At 37.7% G+C, this 25,430-nt stretch overlaps 1 protein-coding gene across 1 annotated transcript in view; it reads left to right on the top strand.

Annotated features, from left to right (window-relative positions):
• Positions 1–25,430, top strand: part of REP (Rab escort protein) — a 74,920-nt gene that overhangs the window by 42,553 nt on the left and 6,937 nt on the right. Inside the window, exons 4-6 of the mRNA XM_089432990.1 lie at positions 5,297–5,335; positions 7,104–7,443; positions 18,438–18,513. Of these exons, the coding sequence (XP_089289116.1) occupies positions 5,297–5,335; positions 7,104–7,443; positions 18,438–18,513 (455 nt within the window). The remainder of the gene's footprint in view (positions 1–5,296; positions 5,336–7,103; positions 7,444–18,437; positions 18,514–25,430) is intronic.

The raw sequence follows: 25,430 nt of genomic DNA on the forward strand, positions 1-25,430 counted from the left end.
GGAAATTCAACGATACACAGAGATACTATGGAGGGATGCAACACCTATGGGATTGACCAATTTTACACAAAAATACACGGAGTTATATTTTTTGCAACATCATCATATATGGCCAAAACAAGCCGAATCAGTCAAAATCCTTTTACAATCATTCAGAGCTTACATAAATACTATTCCATCCTAACTATCAGATCCTTAAAACACTGGATCAAATTTTCCTAATCTTAAACAATATCTAATCTGGTTGATATTCTCCTCGAGAATCTCAACTGAATCAAAACTACATGAATCAATTACAAAACTACTCAATCCCTAAATCCTAGCTTAAATCCTATCTAGAAAGCTTGTAAATTGACAGCTAAAGGATCCCACTCCTTTGCTTGTAATTTTTTTTGTATTTTTGGAATAAGTTCGAAGCCTTTTGCCTTTCAAGCCTCATGCTCCTGCATCAGATGGCCTCCACATTAGGGGTCCTCTCAAGTTGCCTTACCCACAATCGGAGATTGTAGTAGACGTAGACCATGTCATTAAGGCATTGGGACTCCAACTTATACAAGGGTGATAAATTAATAAATTATAAATAATAAATTAATAATTATAAAAAATTTAAAATAATAAATTATATTGTTTATTATTTAATGAATTCAAAAGATTAATTGAATTTTTTTTTAACGTGTTGCGCTTCTTGGTGTGTATTTTTTCAAATACACTCAAGTTGTGCTCACATCTGGAGGAGCTACATGTTTGGCCGAGCACTTGAATGGAAAGCCTTTGGAGATTGGGTACTCTGCCACCATGGCTTCTCCACCATGCATCTACAACAAATAAGATAAACATAAGAAAAAAATTGAAATTTGAAAATTGAAGCAAAGTATGAAGAGACATTGAAATTTGAAACACACTAAAGCTTACTTGGAATTTTAGTCTTCCTATCCACAATAGCCATGTCAAAGCTAAATGTGCCACTTGCCATCTTGTATATCTCCATTTTTTTGGATATTTCTGCATGTTTTGTTGGAGATGGCACCATCTTCTGAACACAAGTGAAGAATCCATCCATGATCTCAACATCAAATAAGAAACCACATGAGTAAGAAAATGCGGGGTTCAAGTAGATCCCTACAACATGAATGGAATGATGGAGTGTATTGTTCCATTGCTCATCAATCACTTCCCGTATCAGTTGTTGTTTTTCAAACCTCACACCCCCTTTATCATTGTAATAGTTACAAATGGATTATTTGGCCCTATCCATGGCCTCATACAAGTAGCTCATTGTAGGCTTGTCTCCATCAACTATTCGAAGAACCTTTACCAAAGATTCAATAATGCTACACACCTCCTGCACTCCCGCCCAAAATCTTTCCTAGTATGAAACTAGCCTGGATATGGCCTCGCTCTCTCGTTTGCGTCTATATGAAAAAGCATGCCACTCCCTTGAAAGAAACATTCTCGTCACATCTCAGATAGAATTCAAGAGGATTAAAGAGATATGAAGCTAGTGGCAAACTGTGTAATGGCAGGGCACACCAACTCCTTGATGTTGGTGAATGTTCTCATCAAATAAAGCACAAATGCATGATTATATATAAATTTTGTAATGCTTTTTGATGATTCAACAATAACCTTGACAAAAGGAATTTTTCCTATGTCCTTCAACATCAAGTCAATGCAGTGTGCAACACAAGGTGTCCAAGGCTCCAAAATAAGTTAGGATGCCTCTCCATAAACATCCTGCTAGCAACAACATAATTTGCAGCATTGTCTGTTATGGCTTGGACAACATGTTGTGGACCCACATCCTAAATGAACACGTCCAACAAATCACATAGTAATCGTGCATCTTTGATATTTGCAGATGCATCAACAAATTTCATAAACATTGTCTCCTTGGGACAATTAACCAAGAAGTTAATAAGGGTTCTACCCTTTTGATTGGTCCAACCATCTGAGATCACAATGCATTTTGTATGTGCCCATGAGCCCCTAAACTCCTCCAATCTCTTAGTGCATCCAACCTTTTCATTATGAAGAATACTCCCTCTAAAGTGATCATAGGAAGAGGCTTTGTAATCTGAGCCAATAATAGCAATAACATCAATCGCGGGTTGAAAAAATGGATTGTTCCTGGCAATGCTAAAATGAACATCACATCAAAGAAGACACCTGCCCAACAACTTGTCAACTTCTGCCTTCTCCCTTTTTTTAAGAGTTGATGTGATAGATGGTTGTGCACCAGGTGTGGTTCTAGGAACGAAAAATGATGAGTTAGCTGTGGGGTTGACTGCAGACAGTGATGTTGAAGAAGAACTAGTACCACTCTCATGGTCACATCCCAATCCCACCATTCCACCCCCTGCCATTTGACTCTTCAAATCTGCCTTGGTCACTTTGGTTGTCTCTATTTCTTCCAATGATTTGGGGGCTTTACGGATGATTTCTAGATTTGTTTTTGTGCAAAGCCCTACTTCATGTCCAAGAATTTGTGCAAGGTGGTGTTTCAGTCGGTATACTCCCCCTTGTCATATGGTGCCCACATAACTTGCAAGTCAAATTTGATTTGTCAAACTCCCATCAGGGTCACCAAATTCCCACATAAGGTCCAATTTCCTTGGCATGTTTGTAACTTTGTTGAATCCTTGAGTTTTAATGTAAGATTGAAGTTTGAACCTAGGGCACAAGAAAAGTCGCAAGTTAAACAAATGAAATAAAAATTTAACATACAACATATTGAATTTTTGACAAAAAAACCCTCAACTCAATGCAACAATAATGGCTAAAAAAACACATTCAAACCCAAGCAAAAATCAAGGAAAAAAACTAGGGCACAAGAAGAATTTAAACAAATAAAACTAACAATCAATATTTTGCATTTTTGACAAAAAAAACCCTCTCCACTAAATGCAACAAAAATGAAAAAAAAATACGCTCAAATCCAAGCAAAAATCATGGAAAATATATGGGTGATTGGAACTCAAGGAAAAACAAGTAAAGCAAGTAAAAACAAAAAAGTAGGGCCAAATTTGATGCCCATACCTGAAAACCATGGCCTGCTGAAGAAACTTGGTCCAAACTTGAAATTATTTTGTTTGGGATGCTAAATTCCTTCACTTTTCTCCTTTCTTGCCCTTGTAGATGACTTCTCCTCCTCCTTAGTTCTCACCCTTGCCCTCTGTTTGCAAAATGAATAAAAAACCCAAAAAAGCCTTTAAAAACTTGCTGTTTCGTGGCCTGGAGATTTTTTTAGTTCAGATCACGATTTTTTCAACGCGAAAAAATCGCCAATTTAATAGCCATCACGAAAAAATCGTGATTTTATCACGATGTTCGCAACACTGATATGCACCCTTGCCTTATATATGAGAAACTTTGCATATTTGCGTATAATGGTGTATTCATATAGATACACATGAATATAAATGTTTTTTTTTTCAAAATTTGTATATTTATATATTTTTTCATCAACCTTTTTTGTTTTCAGTTCTGGTCTGGTTTCGGCTCTGTTCCCAGTTTTGGGGTTGACTAGTTCGATTCCAAGTTGACTAGTATCCAAGATAGGGTTGCGGTTAGGGCGATGTGGTCATGGGTAAGGGGTTAGGATTGATGGGGATAGACAAGGAATGTAGCTCACAACAACAGAGCCATGACCACACATGGGACCTTTCTTAATCATTATAAATAGAAGAGGCAGATGTGCATAAGGAATAGGTTCCAAGGTATGCGGAGGGCAACTTTCCCACTATAGAATAGTTGCAGGTTGGTAGGGATATGAGATTAGGAAACAATCAGCTCACTATTATAGACACTGATAATGTTAGTTTTATTGTATGAATGTCAGATATAGGGTTCAAGTGTATCAAAAAGCATGTGGACCTAGATCTGGAGAGAGCAAAAGCAGGTAGTGACTACCTTTTTGGATTAAAAGGAATCCACTCCCTCGGAATCTTGTTTGTAGAAATAGGTTTGTACCCACTTGAATTGGAAACAACAAGGAGGCTGATTTTGTGTAGAAAGAGTAGCTGAAATGGACAGCAAAAGCATACATGGTCAAATTAGCGAAGGAGTCTTTTAGATGAAGAAAAACACATGAGAGATATTGTGCAAAAATGTTTAGAAGGCTGTGACATAAGGGAGGAAGAATGCCCACTAGATAAAAAGGGGATGAAACATCACATACTGGCCTGCTACATGATGGACAAATGGAGGAAAAAGATGCACCGAGAACAAGAATTTATGATGGTAAAGTTGCCCATGTTGGATTCATAGTGAAGTGCAAAATGTGAGGACACTAGAGGAAAGTCACCGACTGCAATGTAGACATCTTGAATTCTTGAGAGAGGAGGAACAACTACAGACATGGACCTCATGAACTTAGCACGCTTGTCCAAAACGATCACAGAGACTGTCTGGGAGGAAGTCTTGGATGAGGCATTCAACCCCTGCTGGAACTCTGGACACTGCTGGTCTAGTGTGCTTCCTGTTTGCAGGCCAGAGGTCAATGTTTGCCTCCAGTGGTGGGTGGTGTTCACTTAGGGCTTGAGTGGGTCTCTCTTAGAAAGGGGAGGCCCTGGGTTCCAATCACGGGTGGTGTTCACTTAGTGCTCAAGTGGGTCTCTATGAGAAAAACTGGGTTCCAGGTTCCAGTCATATCATGAAGCATCCCTGGAGAGTTATAGAAAAGATGATAGTTGTGATTAGTAGTCATGATTGGTTTGGTCCTGGAAGACACTTTTGCATTATGCATTATTTAACAGGAAAGATATAAGAGACTGAGGTATGAGTTTCTGAAGGGTGCACGGCGATACTCACAATCTAGATGACAAGGGCTTATTGCTGTGCATTAATTTTCCCTCTGGTTTCTCATCAAATGCGTTATTTCAGGTTTATCTAGAGTATCAATGTTGACACCTAGTGTCACTATTGATAGTTATAGATTTATGTCTATGATAATGCAAGTTGGCTACATAATTTATTTATATTCCAAATACAAGCCATTGAAAGATAGAATGTCTGTTGGCTCTTTTTAGCTTGAGGATTATTTTGTTACAATTTCTTTTGCTACAGCTAGAAAATTAATTGAGGATGCCTTGGGCTCACCTCATGCATATTGGTGTATTAGCTTTCTTCTTAGTTGTTTTGGCCATATGCTGATAGTTAAGCTAAAATAATATTTCATATGCTTATACTAGCTTTTATATTTTATGCAATTTGTTTCTGAAAATATAACAGACCATCTTTTGTTTCATCCATTTTAAAAGTTGAAAAATCAACTTCTTACGGGACTTTCTGTTCACAGGTGCTTCGAATGCCATTGACTGCTTTGCTTATTGGTAAGGTATGACCATGGTTTCATGAAAATAGCTGTCACACTTATTTTCTCGTCTTTAATTTCCAAGTAGGCTAGTGTTTGATTCAAGCAGTTAGTTTTGCTCAAGTTTGAACGGTAAGGTTGAACTAGTGGTGTCAGATTTTTCTACTGCTCAGATAGCTTGAGAACATCGATAAATTTTTGCCTTCCAAGTCTACTTGAGTCTATATTTTCCTTCGTCACTGCATTATGCCATTTGAACATATGCCCTGATGTGGTTCTGCTTTAGAAAGATAGCTGTGGTGTTTATTCCATTAGAATTAACACGAAGTATGTCATTTTAGAAAATGATTTGAAAAGACATGAATTTAGGAGCAACCAGTTATATCATATTTCTATTCTACTCTTGAGAAACTTAAATTTGAGGTAGAAATGGGTGAAAGAATAAAACTTCAAAATACATTTGTTTTGGTTAAGAGTTCCTTCCCATTGTGCTATTTAAATCAGCGTCTCCTCTTACCCAAAGACAACAGAAACTGTTAGATTTCCATGAAGCTCTGCAACTACTTAGATGAATAACTGAAAACTGAAACTAGTTAACTTTCACCAAGATAACAACTTATATGCAGTGGAATAAAAACACAGATAAAAACACATCACACAAATTGACACACTTATTTTTCTCAGGAAACCCAACAGGGAAAACCTGCTTGTTTGATATGTCTATTTTATTGATTGTTCTTGGAGCAATTGAATCTATTACAAAGCAATCTGTCTCTCTTGAGAAAGCGTTCTGCTTCTCACACAAATCTCACCTGATACAATTGATATTGGCCTGCCTTGATCACTACTTGATCTCGGTTCCTGCACACAATTGATCCTATGCTGTCTCCGTTGCTCTGCAAACCCTGCTGTATTGCTTCAATTCTCTTCCTCCTTCCTTGTGCGCTTGAGCCCCTTATTCCTTGCGCTGATCTCATATTTCCTAGCGCACTCCAGGCCCTATTTTCTAGTGCACTTGTGCCCTATTTCATAGTGCACAGCAGCCTCCTATTCTTTAGGATCCCAACTCCTCTCTGCTGCACACATCCAGCTCCTAAATCGTAGCGCACTTGTGGCTCCTGTTTCTTAGGACACAATTCCTGCGCTCCACAAACAAGACTCTTTCACAAACTCGTGAGCTGCTTTGTCTCACAACCTTGAGCACAAAACAATTGTAATTTACTTGTGCCTTCATCCTCTCTTTATAAGTGAACTTTGATCCATGCAAGGAGGCCCAACTTAATTTAAAACTCGAGCTTCAATAGCGAGTTAACTGAGAGTGTTACTCGCTCTCCTTTCAATCATCCCTGAGCTGTTAACTCGTGCTCTCTCCAATCAACACTGGAGATCTAACTCGCTCTTCCTTGAATCAAGACTGAAGACTAACTCGCTCTAACTTAACTGCTAACTGCCACCTCGTTTTGTAGTCAAACTGGTGAAGACTCCACTTAACTGAAGCTCCAACCCTACACACGCTAACATGATGATTATTCTAGTAACCGGGAAATAACTTAACTGAAGTCTAACTGATCAGGACAACTCGAGGTCTTTACTGGCTAAGGCACAAGCCAAAAGACCTTGCTCATTACATTTTCAACAAAAACTAATTCAGCAGCTATAAATGTGCTACTATGAGATTTTAGAACTTGTTGACCTAAAGTCTATATTTTGCTCTGCAGATTGTTACAGTTCGTTATGTCTGTCATTATTATTTGTTCTTAATCAGAATTCACTCTTGTACTGTGCTGTGTAGGAAAATGGAACGTATAAGGGGATACAGATAGCATCTGGTCAATATTTGTTCAGTGATAAGCTGGTTGTCAATGCTTCCGTTGCTCTTCCAGCTGCATTGTCTTCTTCATTGGCTGAATTAAGGATTGGAGAAACTGAGTCAAGAGATGTGCAAGAATCAGAGTCATCAAGTGCATCTGTGGCAGTTGCTCCCAATAGTTCTTTAAGAATACAAGAAATGCCATGTCCCATCACACGGGATCCTTTCAAGATATCTTGCAAAGTAGCCAGAACTGTATGCATCACAAATCAGTCTCTAAAGGCAGAGTTTTCAACTCTAATGGTGATCTTCCCACCTAGATGTAAGAATTGTATATCTCACTCATGTGCCATTTTCCCCTGTAGGTCCTTTTGTATCCCAAATGCATTTCTCATATTTGATTGTGTTCTTTGAGTCAGTTACTTCTGTTTTCGTTTTTCCCCAAGTGTTATGTTCACACATAATTACTTTTTTAATGAGATTGATTGAAAAGATTGATGAAATTATGCCTGAGGTACCATATTCTTTGTTTGATACATCAAAAACAAGAGAGAGTATATAGCCCTCAAATGGAATTATTTTAAATTCTCAAAGACAGACACCACCTAAAACCTGTGCCCTATTTTTTAAGTCTCATAATGATTCATTTTTTCAACAAAAAGTGAAAATTTTCAAATCTATTCTGTCACACTTATCAGGTCTGAAACCTGAGAATTCTGATTGTCAGATTGGCAGATGTCAACCCCAAAACTAGGCATTCTTCCCCCAAAACTGCTACCATGAAACCTACCTGGGATACCAAAAAGCGATCTGGTAACATCCGACTATCAACCCAATCCTAATTACCAAAAGGATCTAAAAATTCAAATGCTTGATAGATCATGGGCCGACTAGGCCATTTTACTTATGTTATCTTTCCCCCATTGGTTGGCCCCATTACTAACATCACAAAGACACTTCTGATGTTCTTCTTCTGGTATTGGACGACCCTTGTCCTTTGCATGGTGCCAATAATTTTGAATTGCATCTCATTTACATTCACAATAAGCCTCTGCAAGTAACCACCCACCTTCTCCATCTCCACCAGCTGGCTTAAAATTCTCATCTGCTCCTTGTTCATTGTCAATTCATGCAAGTCCCACTTGGTTTGAATCAACTTGTGATTCATATCACCAATTGCTTCACACATGATCATGTTCTCAGACAATGGCAATCAAAATTCTCTTGCCACTGTGCCTCATGTTTCTGCCACTATAAACACATTCCTCCTATTTCTTAAGATGCCTACACCCTCCCTTGCTAACTTTGCCTTCAGTCACCTGATTGGCACCTGTTTTTGATCTCCTCCTATGACTTGAAAACATTTCCATGCCCATCCTCCTACCCATGTAAAGTCATTGATTTCCATTATTGTAGAAATGCTCTCTATCTTAACTCTCAATCTTGTCTTTGCAACTTGTTTATACTTTCAGTCTTACTAGTAATTGCCAACTGCAACCTTTCAGGCCATTTTATCCACCACCCTATTAAGGGCTCTCCTTGGTCTTCAAACGTGGCTTCTATGAAAAATGAATTGAGGTCTGCCCCCTTTTCACATAAATTATGCAGGGTTAAGGTTGATGGGCAACAATGAACCTTCTACATTTAGAAGCATGGTGATTTTCAAAATTTTCTAAGGTGGAGCCCCTGTACTAAGGATATGATATTGGATTTGATTCGGTGGCATGATCTGGAATGTGTTTGAGGTTTGGAGACAACAAGTATTCCTTGTAAGAATCAAGCTATAGCACTGGATGTGTTTGTCTTGTTTTTGTAGCTATAAAGGTGCTAATACATATGCAAGCATAGACATGAGAAACAATAGAGAGTGAAGACGTTGACCTAAATTACAGGATATGTTCCCCCCCCCCCCCCCCCCCCAAAGTGTCACATATTTAACGTGTCAGACACGACATGAGCATGAGAAGTGTCAGACATGTGTTTGGCACATGTTGGACACATGCCCTAGTTGTGTCCTGAAATTCAGACATATCAGGTGAAAAGCGGCTTGTGGCTTCTTAAAATCGATTTTTTCCCTCAGTCTCCTGCATTTCAGTTACAGGTTTGGAGCTCTCAGAGGTTTTGGAGTACAACTAATGGCGATTAAGCAGTGTTAGAAGGGATTCGAAGGGCTGGAAAGTGGATTTGTCCAGGCCCTACCAATGCTATGTAATTAATGGAATTAACATTCTCCTTTATCTTTTGTTTTCATCCTTTTCTCCTTTGTCTTTCATTTTCAACGTTCTCCTCTATCTTTCATTTTCATCCATTTCTCCTTTATCATTCATTTTAGACATTCTCCTTTATCTTTCATTTGCTTCCAAGCTCATTGAATTTCATATGGAGAAAGAAGAACTTTATATCCCGCTCAAAATTCAGCTGACTCAACTTTTTTCAGGATTTTAGGATTTGAGGAATTGCAATGTTTTTATTTGATTGTCATGTATGAGGGCATGGAACTAGCATTTAAGCAAGAGCACCAAGCCCTCTATATACCTCGATGTTGGTGCCAGTGATTGTTGATCTATTCTGTCATGACCCTAGTAAAAATGTACCCATCACCATAGTTTTAAAAACTGGAATTGGGTTTTGAACCAGCCCACCTATCTAACCGGGATTTGAATCGTAAATGAATCAGATTTGAAAAAAATACATAAAATAATTATTTTTTAATGAAAATATAATTTTTGAGTTTCCAAACCATTGTTATAAACCATTAGAGACAAAATATGCGAAGTTTGTTCTTCTATATACCATGTAATGGTGAATATATCAAAATGTCACCAAACACAATACATATCAACAACAAAATACATAATTAATGAGGCTCTAAATGGCCTCTAGAGTCCAAAAAACAATGCTACAAACTACTATACCATTGGCCTCCTACAAATCACTAATCGACATGATCACTCATCAAAGTCATCACTAATTCACCATTGCTAGAAATGGGTGTTGGAAAATATGGAGACTTGTAGATTAGAACTTATTTTCCTCATCATGATAATTTTAAATTATTTGTGATGTTAGTTGATTCTTTATTACTTCATTAGTTCTGTTCGTCAAGCAATTATAAAAAGATCACAAAGAGACAAAGTACACGAGATATAGGCTCCAAGCCAAGGCAAAACCCCTCCAAGGGGAAAACCCAAAAAAATGTCTCTCTTCTTCTTTATAATCTTCTTACAAAAGAGACTTCCAAGACCCAAAGACCAAAGCTAACAAACCCTTTAAGCCCCAAGCTAGCCCCTAGCAAGATCTTCCTTGAGGCAACTTCCAGATCTTTGATAGTGCTTCCTTGATGCTGCAACTTTGGCCCTTGCAACAGAATTTCAGCCTCCTGCAACTGCTTTAGAATTTTGGCCTCCTGCAATTGGTAGCTTCACAAACCCTAGTGAGATCAGAAAAAAGATTCCTTGGCAAACTTCAAGTTCTTCTCCTCCTCTTCATCCTCCCAACTACTCTTCTTATTCACCATTGCAGATCGAACTTGCTTGAGATGAGTGTCCAAATGAGGTTGAGCTCCTTTGTATTTATAGCTTCCTTGAGGGGTCAAATAGTCCTTCTTTAGGCCAACTTGATCTTGCTCTTGGGCTTATCCATCGTTTTTTCTTGACAAAATAAATATTTCTCTTCATTACAATGAGTCCAAATGGGACTATGACACATGACCAATATTATTCTTTATCCTAAAAAGACCTAGAAAACTATGTTGCATGAAACTTCTAGGAACCCGACGTTTCGGGTCGTAGCCGTACCCGATACTCTGAAACATTGCTGAAACTCAACCATCATGTAATCATCTATGAGAGTTAATATAGACTTGGTTTTCCTTCTAAAGTTATTCCCTTTTTACTTGTAAGATAATGTGTTATTCACTTGCAACATTGACGTTTCATTTGGCGTTTTCACTGACGTTTCCATTTTTGGGAGGTGATGTGTCTAAACCTACTCATTTCGGAAACTCTGAAACGTTTCGGTGTTTCGTGCAACTTAGCTAGAAGACCTAAAAGCACGAAGAACATGTTTTTGACTCAAGCTTGAGTATGAAATCCATATTCCAAAAATATAAATATATTTTCTTTTTCTTTCTTTCTTTGTAAAGAATATACAATGTCATGATTAGAATTACATCATAATGAAGACCGAACCTAGTTACAATTTTCAACAATGGGATCATCAATAAGAGCTAAATAAATCTCATATGGCTCAAAGTATTTAGACTCCGGTTCCTCAAACTTATAATATGGTAGAAATTGAATAAGCTTAAAATGCCTAACCAATGATTTTGGTTTGAGTGAAGGGTTCATCTCCTCAACCTTATAATATGGTAGGAAAAACTTAACATGCCTAACCAATTATTTTGGTTTGAGTGAAGGGTACATTTTTGTTAAGGCCATGGCAGAGGAGTTCAACAATCAATACCACCAAGGTCAAGGTACATAAAGGGCTTCATGCTCTTGAATCTTGATTAAATGCCAATCCCATACCATCATACGTGACAAAATTCAATGAAAATGTTGCAATCCTACCAATCCTAAAATCCTAGTAACTGTTAAAGTCCACTAAATTTTGAGTGGGATACGGAATTTTGAAGTTCCACGGTTGGAACCACTCTCAAACATCTTGGCCAAGGGGAGCTGTTTTGGAAAGGAAACATCCCCTAGTTTCCACCAAAACCACCTGAAAAGTGCCATTGTGGGTCCCAGACTCCCCTCCACATGTGAGATCTGACCAGTCTGGTTTGGTCAGGTCAGTACCAGTTAGGTACCAACTGGTCCCCAACCCGATTTTTCTACTGGGTCATTAGCTGAAGGTTGGTGAGTGGTCGGTTCGACTGGTTAACTATTCAAAGGTTACTTGTTCAAACCGGCTGGTTATTAAAAATATGCCCATCACTCAAACGAAAACTCGATTTGACATGTCAAGCATTTTATCTTATTTTATTGGTAATATTGATGATGAGGATCCCAATATAGTCAATGATTTTAATGATATGTAGTTATTTGTTGTAGCATGATTTTTTTTGGACTCTAAAGGCCATATAGAGCCTCTTTGTTGATGTATTTTTGGTTCAGAGATGGATTTTTAATCGGTGCTATTTTGGTTATATGCACTATTTGTATGATTGAATTTGTATCATAATCATGTAAAAATGTAAATGTTTTAGTGTCTAAATTCTAAAGAGATTTGAATCTTTGTCTATAGTTCATTTTTCTGTTTAATAATTCACTAATTTGTTATATATTTATAAAACAAGTCCTCAGTTCTGACTGGCTGGTCTGAATGGTTTTGGGGCCATATCGTTCTCACCTGTTTTGTGGCTGTACTAGTCTGGTTCAGGGTTTCAAACTGGAAATGGCTGGTTACGTATTGGAACGCTGGTTTTGTATGGAACTAGCCTTAATGTATCAAATCAGCTGGTTCTGTATGTGTGGCTAGGGACCCTCAAAACTCAATTTAAAAAAAAAGCAATAAAATAGTTAAAATGAAGCACAAAACGAGCCATTTCTGTCACGAGTCTTCACTTCCACAACTTGTACTTGCATGCTTGTCTCAGCACTTATATAAGTGGATGACTATCTCTAATTCCAACTTATATGAGCACACAGTGGAATTATGAGGGAGATAATCAAGAGAATATTGTTCTTTCAAACTGTAGGAAAATAAAAACAAATTGTCAGTTGATTAAAGAATTAGCCTAGGATTAACTCTTTACAGATGTGGATGAGTAAATAGCTGATCTCTATAGTAGATGATCATTGATGTCCAAAGATTGACTAAACCCTATCTATGTCTCATCAATTCGTCTCTGCTTAGAGGAAGTTGTCCCTAATTTGTACTTTTTCCAGATATATTTCCTGTCCAATGAAGTATATAACAGTTCATTGGCTTATATAGCAGCGGGTCTTCTGACAGTGTAATCAGAAAATTTATGAAAGTGGATTTCTTGATGCAGACGTGGAGAACGTTGTTGTGAAGAAGAGGTCTGGAATGGAAATTGATTTGATATCCTACAGAACAAGACCTACTGGCTCTTGCATTTGAGGGTGTGCGAGTTTTGGTGTAGCAAATATTTCTTTATTAGGCTGTGTTACTATAGTAAGACTCCTTTGTTGTGCATATTGACCTGTATGGTATTTGTTGTAGCTGCATGAGCTGACTGAAAATGCAAATTTATATATCTAGTAATCGTTTTTCAGCCAATATATCTTGTTGTACCTGTCATTGAGATCTTATTGATATGGAAGGCATTGTGATCTTATTGAGATGGAGTCTCAAGAAGCAAGTCACAACTGTCCATTGGAGTGGCAGTGCATTCTATTGCGTTGATGAAAAGCTTGATGGCAAATGTAACAGAACACATTCTGTTAATAACTGTTGTTTTTTAGGTGCGTTGTTGAGCTAGCTAAGGTTGTTTCTATGTCGATGTGGCATAGGCAATTGTAGAGTATCAACTAATAGTTGATATACCAAATCCTTTTACTGCCATTATCTATGGTAGGTTGAGTGGATTTGTCTTTTACCTGGCACAGTTGTGTGTAAAAAGAGTCTCCTTGTAGTTGGAATATTGCATAGCAAATACCAAGCGAGGATCATATGTGATGGGATTTAAAAGTACAATTTCATCCTTTCCCTCCATCTCTAGCTACTCCTCTGTGACTCAAGTCTTTGGTTGAATGGAATGTTGCTTGATGCATTCTTTGTTTGAGTGACCATGTATCCTATAACATAGAAAAATTACTTTTACGGTTTACCCTGGGGCGAAGCTTCTTGTACTTGCTTTGCTAGTTTTCCTTCCATTCTCTGTAGAAGTGGCATAAGTAGAACATGAAGACTTGGACAAAGACATTCTTTTGTTGGAGTTGCTAACCTGAAGCCACCTTTTGGATCTTGGTCTCCATTTGAATACAATTTGAATGCTTGCTCCAATATTGTTATGTTAAGAAGGTCCATTTCCTTTCTAAATCTATCTGCCAAGAAACTTAACTGAAGAGTCACATCTGAATCTGAAATTTGTAACTTGATGGACAACTTCATAAATCGATTGATATACTGTTGAATTATTTGTCCATTGAATAATCTGAGGTGCAACCACCTTGTCATTCTTCTTTTTCTATTGTAGAGATAAAATAACCCATGGATAAAATAATTAATGCATTGGTAGTTGGAAAGTGCTGAATATGGGATTCACTGGCTGTGTGCTTGATCTTGCGTTTGAGCTGTAGCAACCATTACTTTTTGCTTATCTGTCATTCTGTTGTGTCTAGAATGAAGACTTGTGGCTTTGAAGCCGTACACTGAACTTTTCTCCATTTAGTATGTCGTTGAAATGAGTGAGGCTTATTGTGGTATCCAATTTGAATGTTGCCTGTTTGAATAGAATTGCTGTTGGAATATTTTTCAGTTCTTGGAGCCATTTGTTGAAGTTGTTGCCCTAGGAATTCCTGTTGTTGCCCCATTAATTGCTGGAATATTATCATCACCACACATTAGCTTGGCCTGGAACTCATGTGCTATCTGATATCAGAACATGGTTTTCCATGCCGTGCATTAGCTTGGACTGGAATTCTTATACTTGTTGATGCTGGTTCATTGTATCCTGCATCAAACTGGCTTGGAAGTCTTGTGATTGTTGACACAACTCTTGGGCCAGAAGTGTGATTAGACTGGGAGTTTTCTGAACGTCTGGATATTGATTCTGAGAGACTTGCACCAGAGAAAATTAAATTGCTCTTTGAAAATCTTTCCTCCCTTTTTGTTTTCATTTTTGTTACATGAATAAATAGCTCCCTTCTACAAAGGAAAATCACTTTATAGGTGGCCCTTGCCCTGCTAATTATTGTTTGTGTTCTGTCCTGCCATCGAATGCAGTGATCCATGGGGATGTGTCCCCTAGGATGGGGGATGCACCCCCATGTTTCCCACACTCCGGGGATGGGGGGAATGCCTGGGGAAACATTTCCCCACATCTGCCTCTAGGGGAAACTCCAAGAAATGTTTCAGCAGTGTGGGGGACGTGTTCCCCAAAACAGGGATGTTTGAGTGTACCCACTCCCCTAGAAGCGAGATGCCTAAGCGCATCCCCCAGGTTTTGTTGTCTAACAACCCATGAAGATAGCAAAAAAAGGGATAATGCTTTGAGGAGTCCAGGACTTTGGTAATTAATGATAATATTAAAATCATAACATTACCAATAATTGTTTTGGGACGTCTGAGAGTGGTTCCAAGCTCATCAGACTTCATATGGAGAAAGTAGAATTCAATATCCCATTTAGGATTCAGCAGACTTAACAGTTTTCAGGATTTCGGGATTGGCAAGATTGTAGCATTCCCACTGGATTACACAGTGATGAATTTGCATGGGATGAATTGTTATTGCTGGGATTTTATTATTATTATTTTTATATTCTATAATTTTATAGGGACCCTGATATTCCCGTGCCCCCCTGAATTTTCCTAAAATTTGGGAGTGCTCCCCCACGAACCCCATGTGCATCTCCCCACTCCTGTTCCCCTGTCCCAGGAACTTAGTGGAACCTAGGTTGAATGTCACTGCACATTGGATTGGCAGGTCATTTAGAGGTCAAAGAAGTAGGGTGACCGGCAGCCCAAAGAGGCAGTGAATGGGATTAATTTATTAAGCTAGATAGTGGGACATTGGTGTTGTGGCTGCATAATGAGTTTGAAAATGATGCGGAAAATGCTGAGAGGGATCCACAAATGAAAACATCGAAGGCAGCATGCTTGAGAGTGCCACGGTAATTGAAATGGAGTGACAATGTTCCAAAGATGCAAGGATGTCAAATGACCTTGTATTGTTGCACATGAAGGGAACCAAGAAAACAATGAAGCGAAGGTTTGTGCTGAAGGTTGTAGCAAAGAACCAGAGAGGCAGTTAGAATACAATGCACAGTGGAAGATGTTAACCAGTGAATGGATCTGCTGCATGCAAGAAAGAGATGACATAGGAGGGATAGACTTCATTATAAAATATGCAACTGTGTATGGAGTCCACGGGGAATGGAAAAAGATCATTGAATGTAGGAGCGAAAGAGAGGCTGTTGGAGCCATTGGAGGTGTTCTTATAGTTAAAACAAATTTGAAAGAATGGCCCTTGACAACCTGTGATAATTTTGAACAGGGCAAATGAACAGACTCCAGAGTATCAATTGACTCTGTGCAGAGATATTTTCTAAAGATAATCCAACCGGTGGTAAGGATTTGGTCGCAGAGATGGACTCTGAAAAGGTGCAGGGTGAGAAGAGAAACAAGACTCTGATACCAAACCATTACAAGTGGGTAGCTGGCTTTGATACCAATTGATATGATATCATAGAAGAAGCATGAAAAAGTGAGTAGACTCTATAGTGTATGTTTCTTCAAAACTGTCACTTTTTCTTATTTTACCGAGAGGACATATTTGTAGAACTAGCCTAGGATTAACTTCTCTCGCATGAGGAGGGCCAAAAATAGCTTCTGTCAACAATAGATAGTAATTAATGTCCAAAGATAGACTAAACCCTATTTATGTCTCAAGCAGTTGTGTTTTGGGCCTTTTGAATCCCATATTCTGCTATTGTGATACTATTAATTCAGCACTAATCCTGCAACGTGATCATGGCAAGACAATTTTTTATGGATAAGATAAAGCTGGACCTTGCCGATGATCTTCCCTATCCCCTTCTCCAGCTTTATCTGGATTTCTGTGTGCAGCCCCATCAAATTTCAGTGCCACCATCATTCTGTGGTCAAGTAGCATGTGAGAACCTTAGTAGGGCAATCATTCATTAACTTCTTTTTAACAAGACTCATCTTTTTGCCCCCGATTTTATCATCTTCTCATACGTTTGGTTTTTGTTTATAAATTTTGTAATGCATTTCTTTATATGAGTATTTTGTTTTTCGAAGTTTATGTGTATTCATTTTCTAATGTTCAATTTTATGCCTGGTTTCTAGTGGCATGAATATTAATTAATTTGTTTTATTATTTTAAATAAAGATTATAATATAGAAGTCATTATTTTTGTCTGTAATTTAATTGTACGACATTTCAACACTGCCATTTTCCTCTATATGCTTGTCTTATAGCTATGCAATTTACTTCTGAAGTTTTCATTTATGAACTGTTAATATCACACATCATAATTTTATAAAATTCCTTTCCAGAATTTTCTCAAAATTTCACAGTATTTTCTGAGTTAGAGGTCTTTTCTTGGCTCATAGTTTTATCAAACATTTCATATGCAAGCTGCTGTAGGTGTAAGTTCGTTTGTCTAGTTTGAATTTACAAGTACAGTGGCACAATTGGAATACCAGGGCTTGAACCCAAACTCAATCAACAGCTGGAATATCACATACCATTGTGCATAACAAAAAAATCACTGATATCTATTAATGCAGCCCATTATCAATACATTCCAGTACTGACATATAACTCAGAAATATTGTCGAACACATATATATTTTCCTTGGCTGAGGTAGAGGCTCCTTAATCATTGGTTCAGTTCTCTTTTTCTGAGCAAGACTTGGCCAGATTTGATCTTGGGAACTTGGCTCTTCATAGTTTTCTCTTCAACATGAAAAGTTGAGATAGAAAATACCAAATAAGACAATAAAATCAACTGATAACACTTCTCTACCTCAATGTCTCTTGCAAACCATCTTCTCCCTTGAATCCCAATGGTGAAGTCTGTGTGATTCCACTCGTTGAACCAGTGAAGGTGTATACTTTCAGCACCAAAACTAGTGATGGTGGCTAAGGTTTCCCAAACCCTAACCTTCTTCTCCCAAACTATAAAATAGCTCTTTTTCTTAAGATGCAAGTGAAAGAATGAGGAAAGCCTTTTCACTTTTTCTCTTTTATAAACCTGTGGCCTTTTTTGTCTCCGTTTTACTTTTTTAACTTTTATAGTCACTTTATAATATTTTCACTTTATAAAATTAAAGTGACTTTTCACTTGCCTAGAAGTGTCATTCTTTTCATCCCTTAGAATTTTATAATCTGTTCCTAAGTGAATCAAGTCCCCTTACTAAATTTTCCCCGCCTTAGGCTATGGGAACCATGCTAGGCTAGCAGACTCCGTCATACGCTTCCTAAGTGGTCGGGTACATTACATCAGTGCAATGACTGAATCACAATCTCATAGAATTGTGTATGGAAAAGGTAAGTTGATTAATTATGCAATAGAATTGGAGCTGTGGCATATGTCCATGTTGGAATGCCTGGAGTCTAAGTCACCTATGTCCTGATTTCTCAAGTTTTTTGCTTTGCAGCTATACTTAGCAAACAACAAACAGCTATCCGAGCTCTTCAACTGGGCAGTAATACATCAGCATGCCCACGAGCAATGTAAGTCATTTTGTTAATTAATTTATTGGTGTTAGCCATACTCTGCAATAAAATTCAATATAGGATACTGCCTCCTGGTAGTTTATGTTATTACAAAGATCAGCAGTTCACATTCCAACAAGTCAGCAAATGTGAAATGGATGAAAATAAAGTAATATTTATGAATGAATTAATACATTTACCATGAACCCAGATGATTTGGAAGTATTTGTGCCCTTCTGGTGGAATTTATATATCCAGCTGGATCAGGTGGTCCCATATAATGTGTAATATAAATCTTTTTATTTTGTTTTGGGTCCATTTCCTTGTCTTCTGTCTTGAGCAATGCTGTCTGAACTCTATGCTTCTATTCTCATTTTGATATCCAATTATTGCACATTTTTCTCCTTGTTTGTTTGCGTTTTCACGTTTTCAACTTATTTGTACTTCTAAGCATTTTTGACAGACAAGCTTGTGATGCACAAATATTACTACCTCTGTATCTTTGTTTCATTTTTTAGCATTACTCCATTTTAGTTGGATTTTCTAGTGTTTAGCAACCTGCAACCTCCCGTATGTTCTTCTTATTGGCAAATTCTAAATTAAATTTACACCTATAAGATGAATGCATTTCCTTTTCACATTTTTTTGGCAGGAAAACTTGATTTCCTTAAACAAGCCTTATCAGGAGGCAGATATGAAGTAACACAAAATATTATTTTTGGAGAACAGGCTTCTATGCGAAGTTTTCATACTGAAATGACCGTTCTTTATCTTGACCCGTATTAATCAGGATATAGCTTCCTTGCTTGTTATTGGTAATAATAAATATATAACAATTTCTCTGATTGAGTTTATTTGGTATATCCTTGTTTAATGTTCCCCTTACATAAAAAAGGTAAGTTAAGATTTGTGACTTCTAGTAATGACTATTTAAAGAATACAGATCCTCTGAATAAATAAATCTGAGTAACAGAAACAGTGAAGCACAAAAGAAAAATCCAGATTGCCAGGTCATGTTATTCAAGCCTAAGAGCTTAGAAGATTGAAGATCTCTTCCTCATCATTAATGCATATCACTGCTGATTTCACCTAAAGTGTTCATAGGATTTCATTGAGCATATCCTGTATGAAAGTATGAATTTTTTTCTTCTTGAGGCAGGATGCTTTTAACATCTTACAATTTGGTGCAGACCATTCGGCAAACTGGCCTTGTTCTCTGCCATCTTGCACAGTGCTTCGTTCATTTAGTCTTCTGATTCATTCGAGCTTAGCTTGACTCCATGATTTTCTAGCTCCAGCCTCCAAGATGGTCTTCCAATCTTTCTTGCCTTTCCTTGAATCATATATTCTGTTCTTTGTGCCCTCCGAACAGCCTTGTTCTTGCTATCTTTGTAGTGACTTTAAATCTTGGTGTTCTTCTCCAAATCTGTGAACAGGTATTTCACATCCTGACACCGTTCAGACATTACGGCCCTGAATAAGATTATCGGTAGGGACAGAAGTTGCATTATGCATCTTAAAACACTTTCATTCTTAACTAATAAATTAAAAATTCCTGCATACTGGACTCATTATTTAATCAACTAAAATCTTAATCTTTAAACTTTTAAAGTTTATATGATATATTTTGTTATAATATAATAATATAACTATGCTATATAAATTATTATAATAGAATCTATTTTCATAGTTGTAAATGAGCACGTAGTCAAATAAGAAATCCTTTGCAAAATCACTGAATTCGAGGAATTTAAAAATTTAAATATAATTAATATTGCGATATTTATCAATAGTAACTTTTTTCAAATGCTAGTGTGTTGCAACCAACTTGTCACACTTGGATTCAATGAGCCATTTGGCATAGAGTCAACTCTGACTGTACCCCGATTCGACGTAGGGTGTCTCAGAAAATTTAAAATACATATACAAAATTTAATTTAAAATTTATATATATCCATGCAGAACACTGGAAACATGAACAACTAGACACTAGATATGCAAGTTTGCTGATAACTGTTCCATGTAATGATGCAAATAGGTGAAATCACTCTAGAGTCTAGAGTCTTTCTGATAGACTGGGACATAATGGGCGACTCCAATCTGAATGGGTACAAAAATCTGCAAATGCCTCTTCAATCTGCTTGCCAATGCATAGACAACTAGGTTGCATGAAACTCGGAAACAGGTGTGGGTTTCAGAAATGGGAAGGCCGTGAAAACATATCTCCAAACTGGATGTTGGGGGAAACACAGTAATTAAAAATACGCTACATATATATTAATTTTATTTTCTCTTCCATCAAATATTACGTTATCTTGCAAGAAATTAAGAATGTACATATAACACTTTATAAGGAAACCCACAGATGAACATTAACCATTAGGCAAATCCAAAGCCAGCCATTATAGATGAGGCTGCACATGCAAAGCCAGGTGCCGAAGCCTAGTAAGTACCCATCTCATGATCATCTTCCCCTTCATCATCAAAAATCTCACAAGATGTCCATTTGGAATTTAGATCATGGATTGGCAGAGGAGGTTCATGAAACATGGAAACATGTATGGGTTTCAGAAATGGGAATGCTATGGGAACATGATCCCCAAACAGGTGTGTAAAAAATACACATATATTAAATTTTTTTAGGTAAAATAATACGTTATCTTGCAAGAAATTAAGAATGATACACAATAATTAATAAGGAAACCCATAGATGAGCATTAATCATTCAGCAAATCCAAAGCCAGCCATTATAGATGAGGCTGCCCATCCAAAACCATGTGCCAAAGCCTAATAAATATCCATCTCATGATCATCTTCCCCTTCGTCATAAAAAATATCACAAGATGTCCATTCGGAATTTAAATCATGGATTGGTACAGGAGGTTCCAATTCCAGATCCGCCTTCATCACCATCAAGATTAAGAGTAGGAAGAGAGGGTTTCAAGTCCAAGGATTCACTGTCCACATCCTAGTTTTCATAGTTTTAAAAAACGGCCGTTTCGAAACGGAAACGGCTGAGTTGGTCCGTTCCATTGCCCTCCAGAGTGACTCGGTACAAAAAACGGCTCGGTTGGCTGACTCGGCCAACTCGGTCGTTTCCTATACTGACTCGGCCGAGTCACAAACAGTGGCCTGTAACCCACTAAAACAGCGATTTAACATTATTTTAATGAAATTTTAAGGGGTTTGCTGATTGGTTTGGACTTCAAGGTGTTTTATGAGTTAGTTAAATGTTATTTGGGGTCCATTTCCCCCTCCCAAACCCATTTAACACACTCAAATGCTCTCTACTATTGATATGTTATTCAAATTTCATGGTAATGTTAAATTCTTAAAGTAAAAGTGACATTCTCCTTAATCTTCATTTTCATCCTTTTAAATTTTTAACATTACCATGAAATGACTTAGGGTGTTTGAGAGTGGTTTCGGCCTCATTGGATTTCATATGGAGAAAGTAGAATTTTAGATTTCATTCAAAATCCAGCAGACTTATCAGTTTTTTAGGATTTCAGGATTGGAGGATTGCAATGTTTCCATTGAATTTTGTCATGTATTAGGGTATGGAACTTGTATTTAATCAAGAGCACCAATCCCTCTATGTACCTTGATGTTAGTGACATTGGTTGTCGAACTCCTCTGGGATTCTCTCCCAAACCAGGTGCTTCTGAAAATGTCGCTCTCGCTCCTGTTTTCGCTCCTGCTCCCAAGTAACACAAAGAAGAGAAACCGTTTGGATAAAAAACGGTTAAATGATCTAGTTTATGTCCAATACAACCTCCGGCTCAGACAAAACCATTTGCTGAACAAAAGACCTGATTCAGATCCCATTGTGTTGGAAGACATTGATCCCATAGTTTTTAAAACCGTTTTGAAAAACCGGTAACTGGTCAAACCGGCCGGTTAGATAGCTGGCCGGTCCGAACCGGCCAAAAAACCCGGTCCAACCTTGCATTTCGCCATATTTGAGGCACGCCCAGTGAAACATGCAAAAAGGTGGATTTTGACTGTGGTTTAGGGGTTTTGGGGCGGGAAGTAAAGGTGTTTTCCCTCCAAAAGGCTATATAAATGAATGTAAGGGTATATAAATGAATGTAGGCTGTTTGAAAATAGAACCAGCCCAAAACACCATAGAACCAAGAAATTTTAGCTGTGATTGTTGGCTTAAACAGAAAGAAAGATATGGTGCACCTTAGAAGAGCAGCAAAAGAATACTTGTAGATTCCACCAGTACCCATAACTGTATAGACATCAACTAAGCTAAGCAACTGAACCTAATTGTGTACCCCACTCCATAGTTAAAATCATTGATCGATAAAAGGTCAAGACAGTAAAAAGATTCCATAAAGTCATGGTTCAAATACAAGAATTGGAACATTTAACACAACTCTATGCTCTTCAGCTCAATGAGATGGGTAGGGTACTAGGTGTTGAATAGTTGATGCAGTGGGGTGCTTATAACATTAACCTTGAAGAATAGTTCAAGTAATTTAACTGGAAAAGACAACATTATGAACTATATGGGTTGAAAGTTCCCATCACAAATGATCTACAACTAATAGAAAGGGGGCAAGAAACACAGACAAACATATAACCACAAAGAAAGTATGTTACCATGGATTATCAAGGTTTCACATTGAATAACTAGGCCAAAAGACTTTAGAATATGATGTGCACACTGCAAAGGAACCTCACCATCACTCAAATCAAGAACTGAGTCAAACTCCCACAACCAAATAAAGATGATGCTACCAAGAAAGCATGCTCAGCAAGAGAAAATCTCATTTACTATGCTTTGAGAACAAAACATTCTTAAGAGGGTGGCAATGTAGTAGGAACAGTACTAATTATGCCAATGAAAGGTCAAAGGCCACACACCTCGTGACCAATCACTGTATATCTATACACAGTCAAGAGGCCCAATGTTGATATCATTCTTAATAAATTCTTATCAATCAATCATTATCTAGTATTTTAATTTACAATTGCAGATATACTCTATCAATCTTAGTAATAAACATGGACTATTTATTCCAGTCTCCATCCATGAGGTGGTTATGGGACCCCACATCAGTGCTTACAGCAACCTTAGTCACCTAAACTAATTTAAAATAATGGTCAGCTCTTAAACCATAGCAATACAAGTAATGACGGTGCAAAAAGGCGGATTTTGACTGTGGTTTAGGGGTTTTGGGGGGGAAGTAAAGGTGTTTTGATATATTCACCTTTACATGGTATATAAATGAGCAAACTTTGCATATTTTGTCTCTATTGGCTTGGAATCATGGTTTTACATCTTAAAAATAGTTTTGTTTCATTAAAAATTAATTATTTAATGTATTTTTTTAAAACCGGTTCGTTTAGACCAAACCAGTCCCGGTTAGACCGGTTCCGGTCGGTAAACCGGTTCATTAGGTGGACCGGTCCGGTCACCGGTTCCGGTTTTAAAAACATTGATTGATCCAACATCAGATTAGGTAGTGGAGAGTCGTCCAACAGAGTTTGATCCTGATGAGGATCTTGATTTAGATTTAGATATCGAGACATCAGTTGAACTTGAACATGCTGTTCAGTTGAATGCAGATCCTAATCCACCAGCCTCAGTCTCACAACCAACAAGGACTCTAGTTGTAGGTGCTTCCTCTGCTCAGCCATGACAGAAGCGCAGCCGCATATCTACTCTATCTCAGCGTGCATCTGCTGTAGTTGCACAACCTACTAGTGGTACCACTTCTACAGCTGCAGTTGGAGATGATGATGATGAGGAGGAGCCATGGGGCCCCCTGTCTGACTCTGATGATGATCCAGAGATTGATCGACATGATCTTGGCTCCTCTGGCAGTAGCTACTAGCCAGTAGCTGTAGTACTAGTACTGGAGTCTGGTCACAGTTTACTTTTGTTGTAGAGGCCATTTCTAGCCTTCTTGGTTATGTGTTTTTTGTTTTGAGTCTTTAATCATGTATGACAGTTGACTATGTATTGCCATTGGGTACCATTTTGATATAATGGATTGGTTCATGAGCCTACTTTGATCATATGTTGTCTTCCATCTATATTATAATGCTGTGTGTTTGGAAACATGAATGAAAATCTTTAAAATTATGTTTAAAATCTTTAAAATTATGTTTTTTTAAAAAAAAATAAATATTTAATGTATTTTTTACAACGACCGAGTCATTGAAATCGAGCCGGCCGAGTCATTACCGTTTCGGAGTCAGAGTCGGAGTCGATCCTCGGCCGAGTTGGATTCGGAGTCGGAGTTTTAAAACTATGGTCTTTATGAGGCCCACTTGTATATTTTTTTAGAACCCTATGAGATAGTAGTGGTAGGTTCGAATGCACATAGACAAGATCCTTGGCCTTTTGTGATCCCAACTTGTTGCATTTTACAGAATGAATGAAACCACAAGAGGCAAAGGTTTGCAAATGTACAGTGTCTTCCTCATGACAAGTTCACCTTTTAGTTGTTTTGCTGGTTCTTCTCTCCTCTTAACTTGATATATCTGCAAAATCACCCAATCCAGTAACAAAAGTAGCAAATTCTTCCCTTGCCTTGGTTTTCTTAGAAATTACAATCAACCTTTGTAAGGAATTCTTCACTCCATTGGCCATATCCCTATCTTTATGTGGGGCCTTCCTCTTCCCATTGCTTTCAACAATGAGATTATCATCATAAAGTGTCAGATTCAAGGCATCTGCCAACGTGTGCAGTGGAGTGTTTAAAATGTTCCACGTCTGAACAATGCTGGGCCTAGCAACCTATACAAAATCATAATCAATGAAATAAAGAGAGGAACCCTCTGAAATAATTCCCACTGTTTTCTTAACTATGGTATCCATGGCATCATAAGCCTTTCCAACGAAAGGTTTCTCTATGTCTGTGTGTCAAAGAAACTCAACCAAATGATGTGAAGTTGAGTAATCAACCAACACTCTA

Source organism: Pinus tabuliformis, chromosome 5_1 (genome assembly GCF_031772625.1).
Source record: "Pinus tabuliformis cultivar Carrire ecotype Pingquan chromosome 5_1, CPIR1, whole genome shotgun sequence".
NCBI lineage: Eukaryota > Viridiplantae > Streptophyta > Pinopsida > Pinales > Pinaceae > Pinus > Pinus tabuliformis.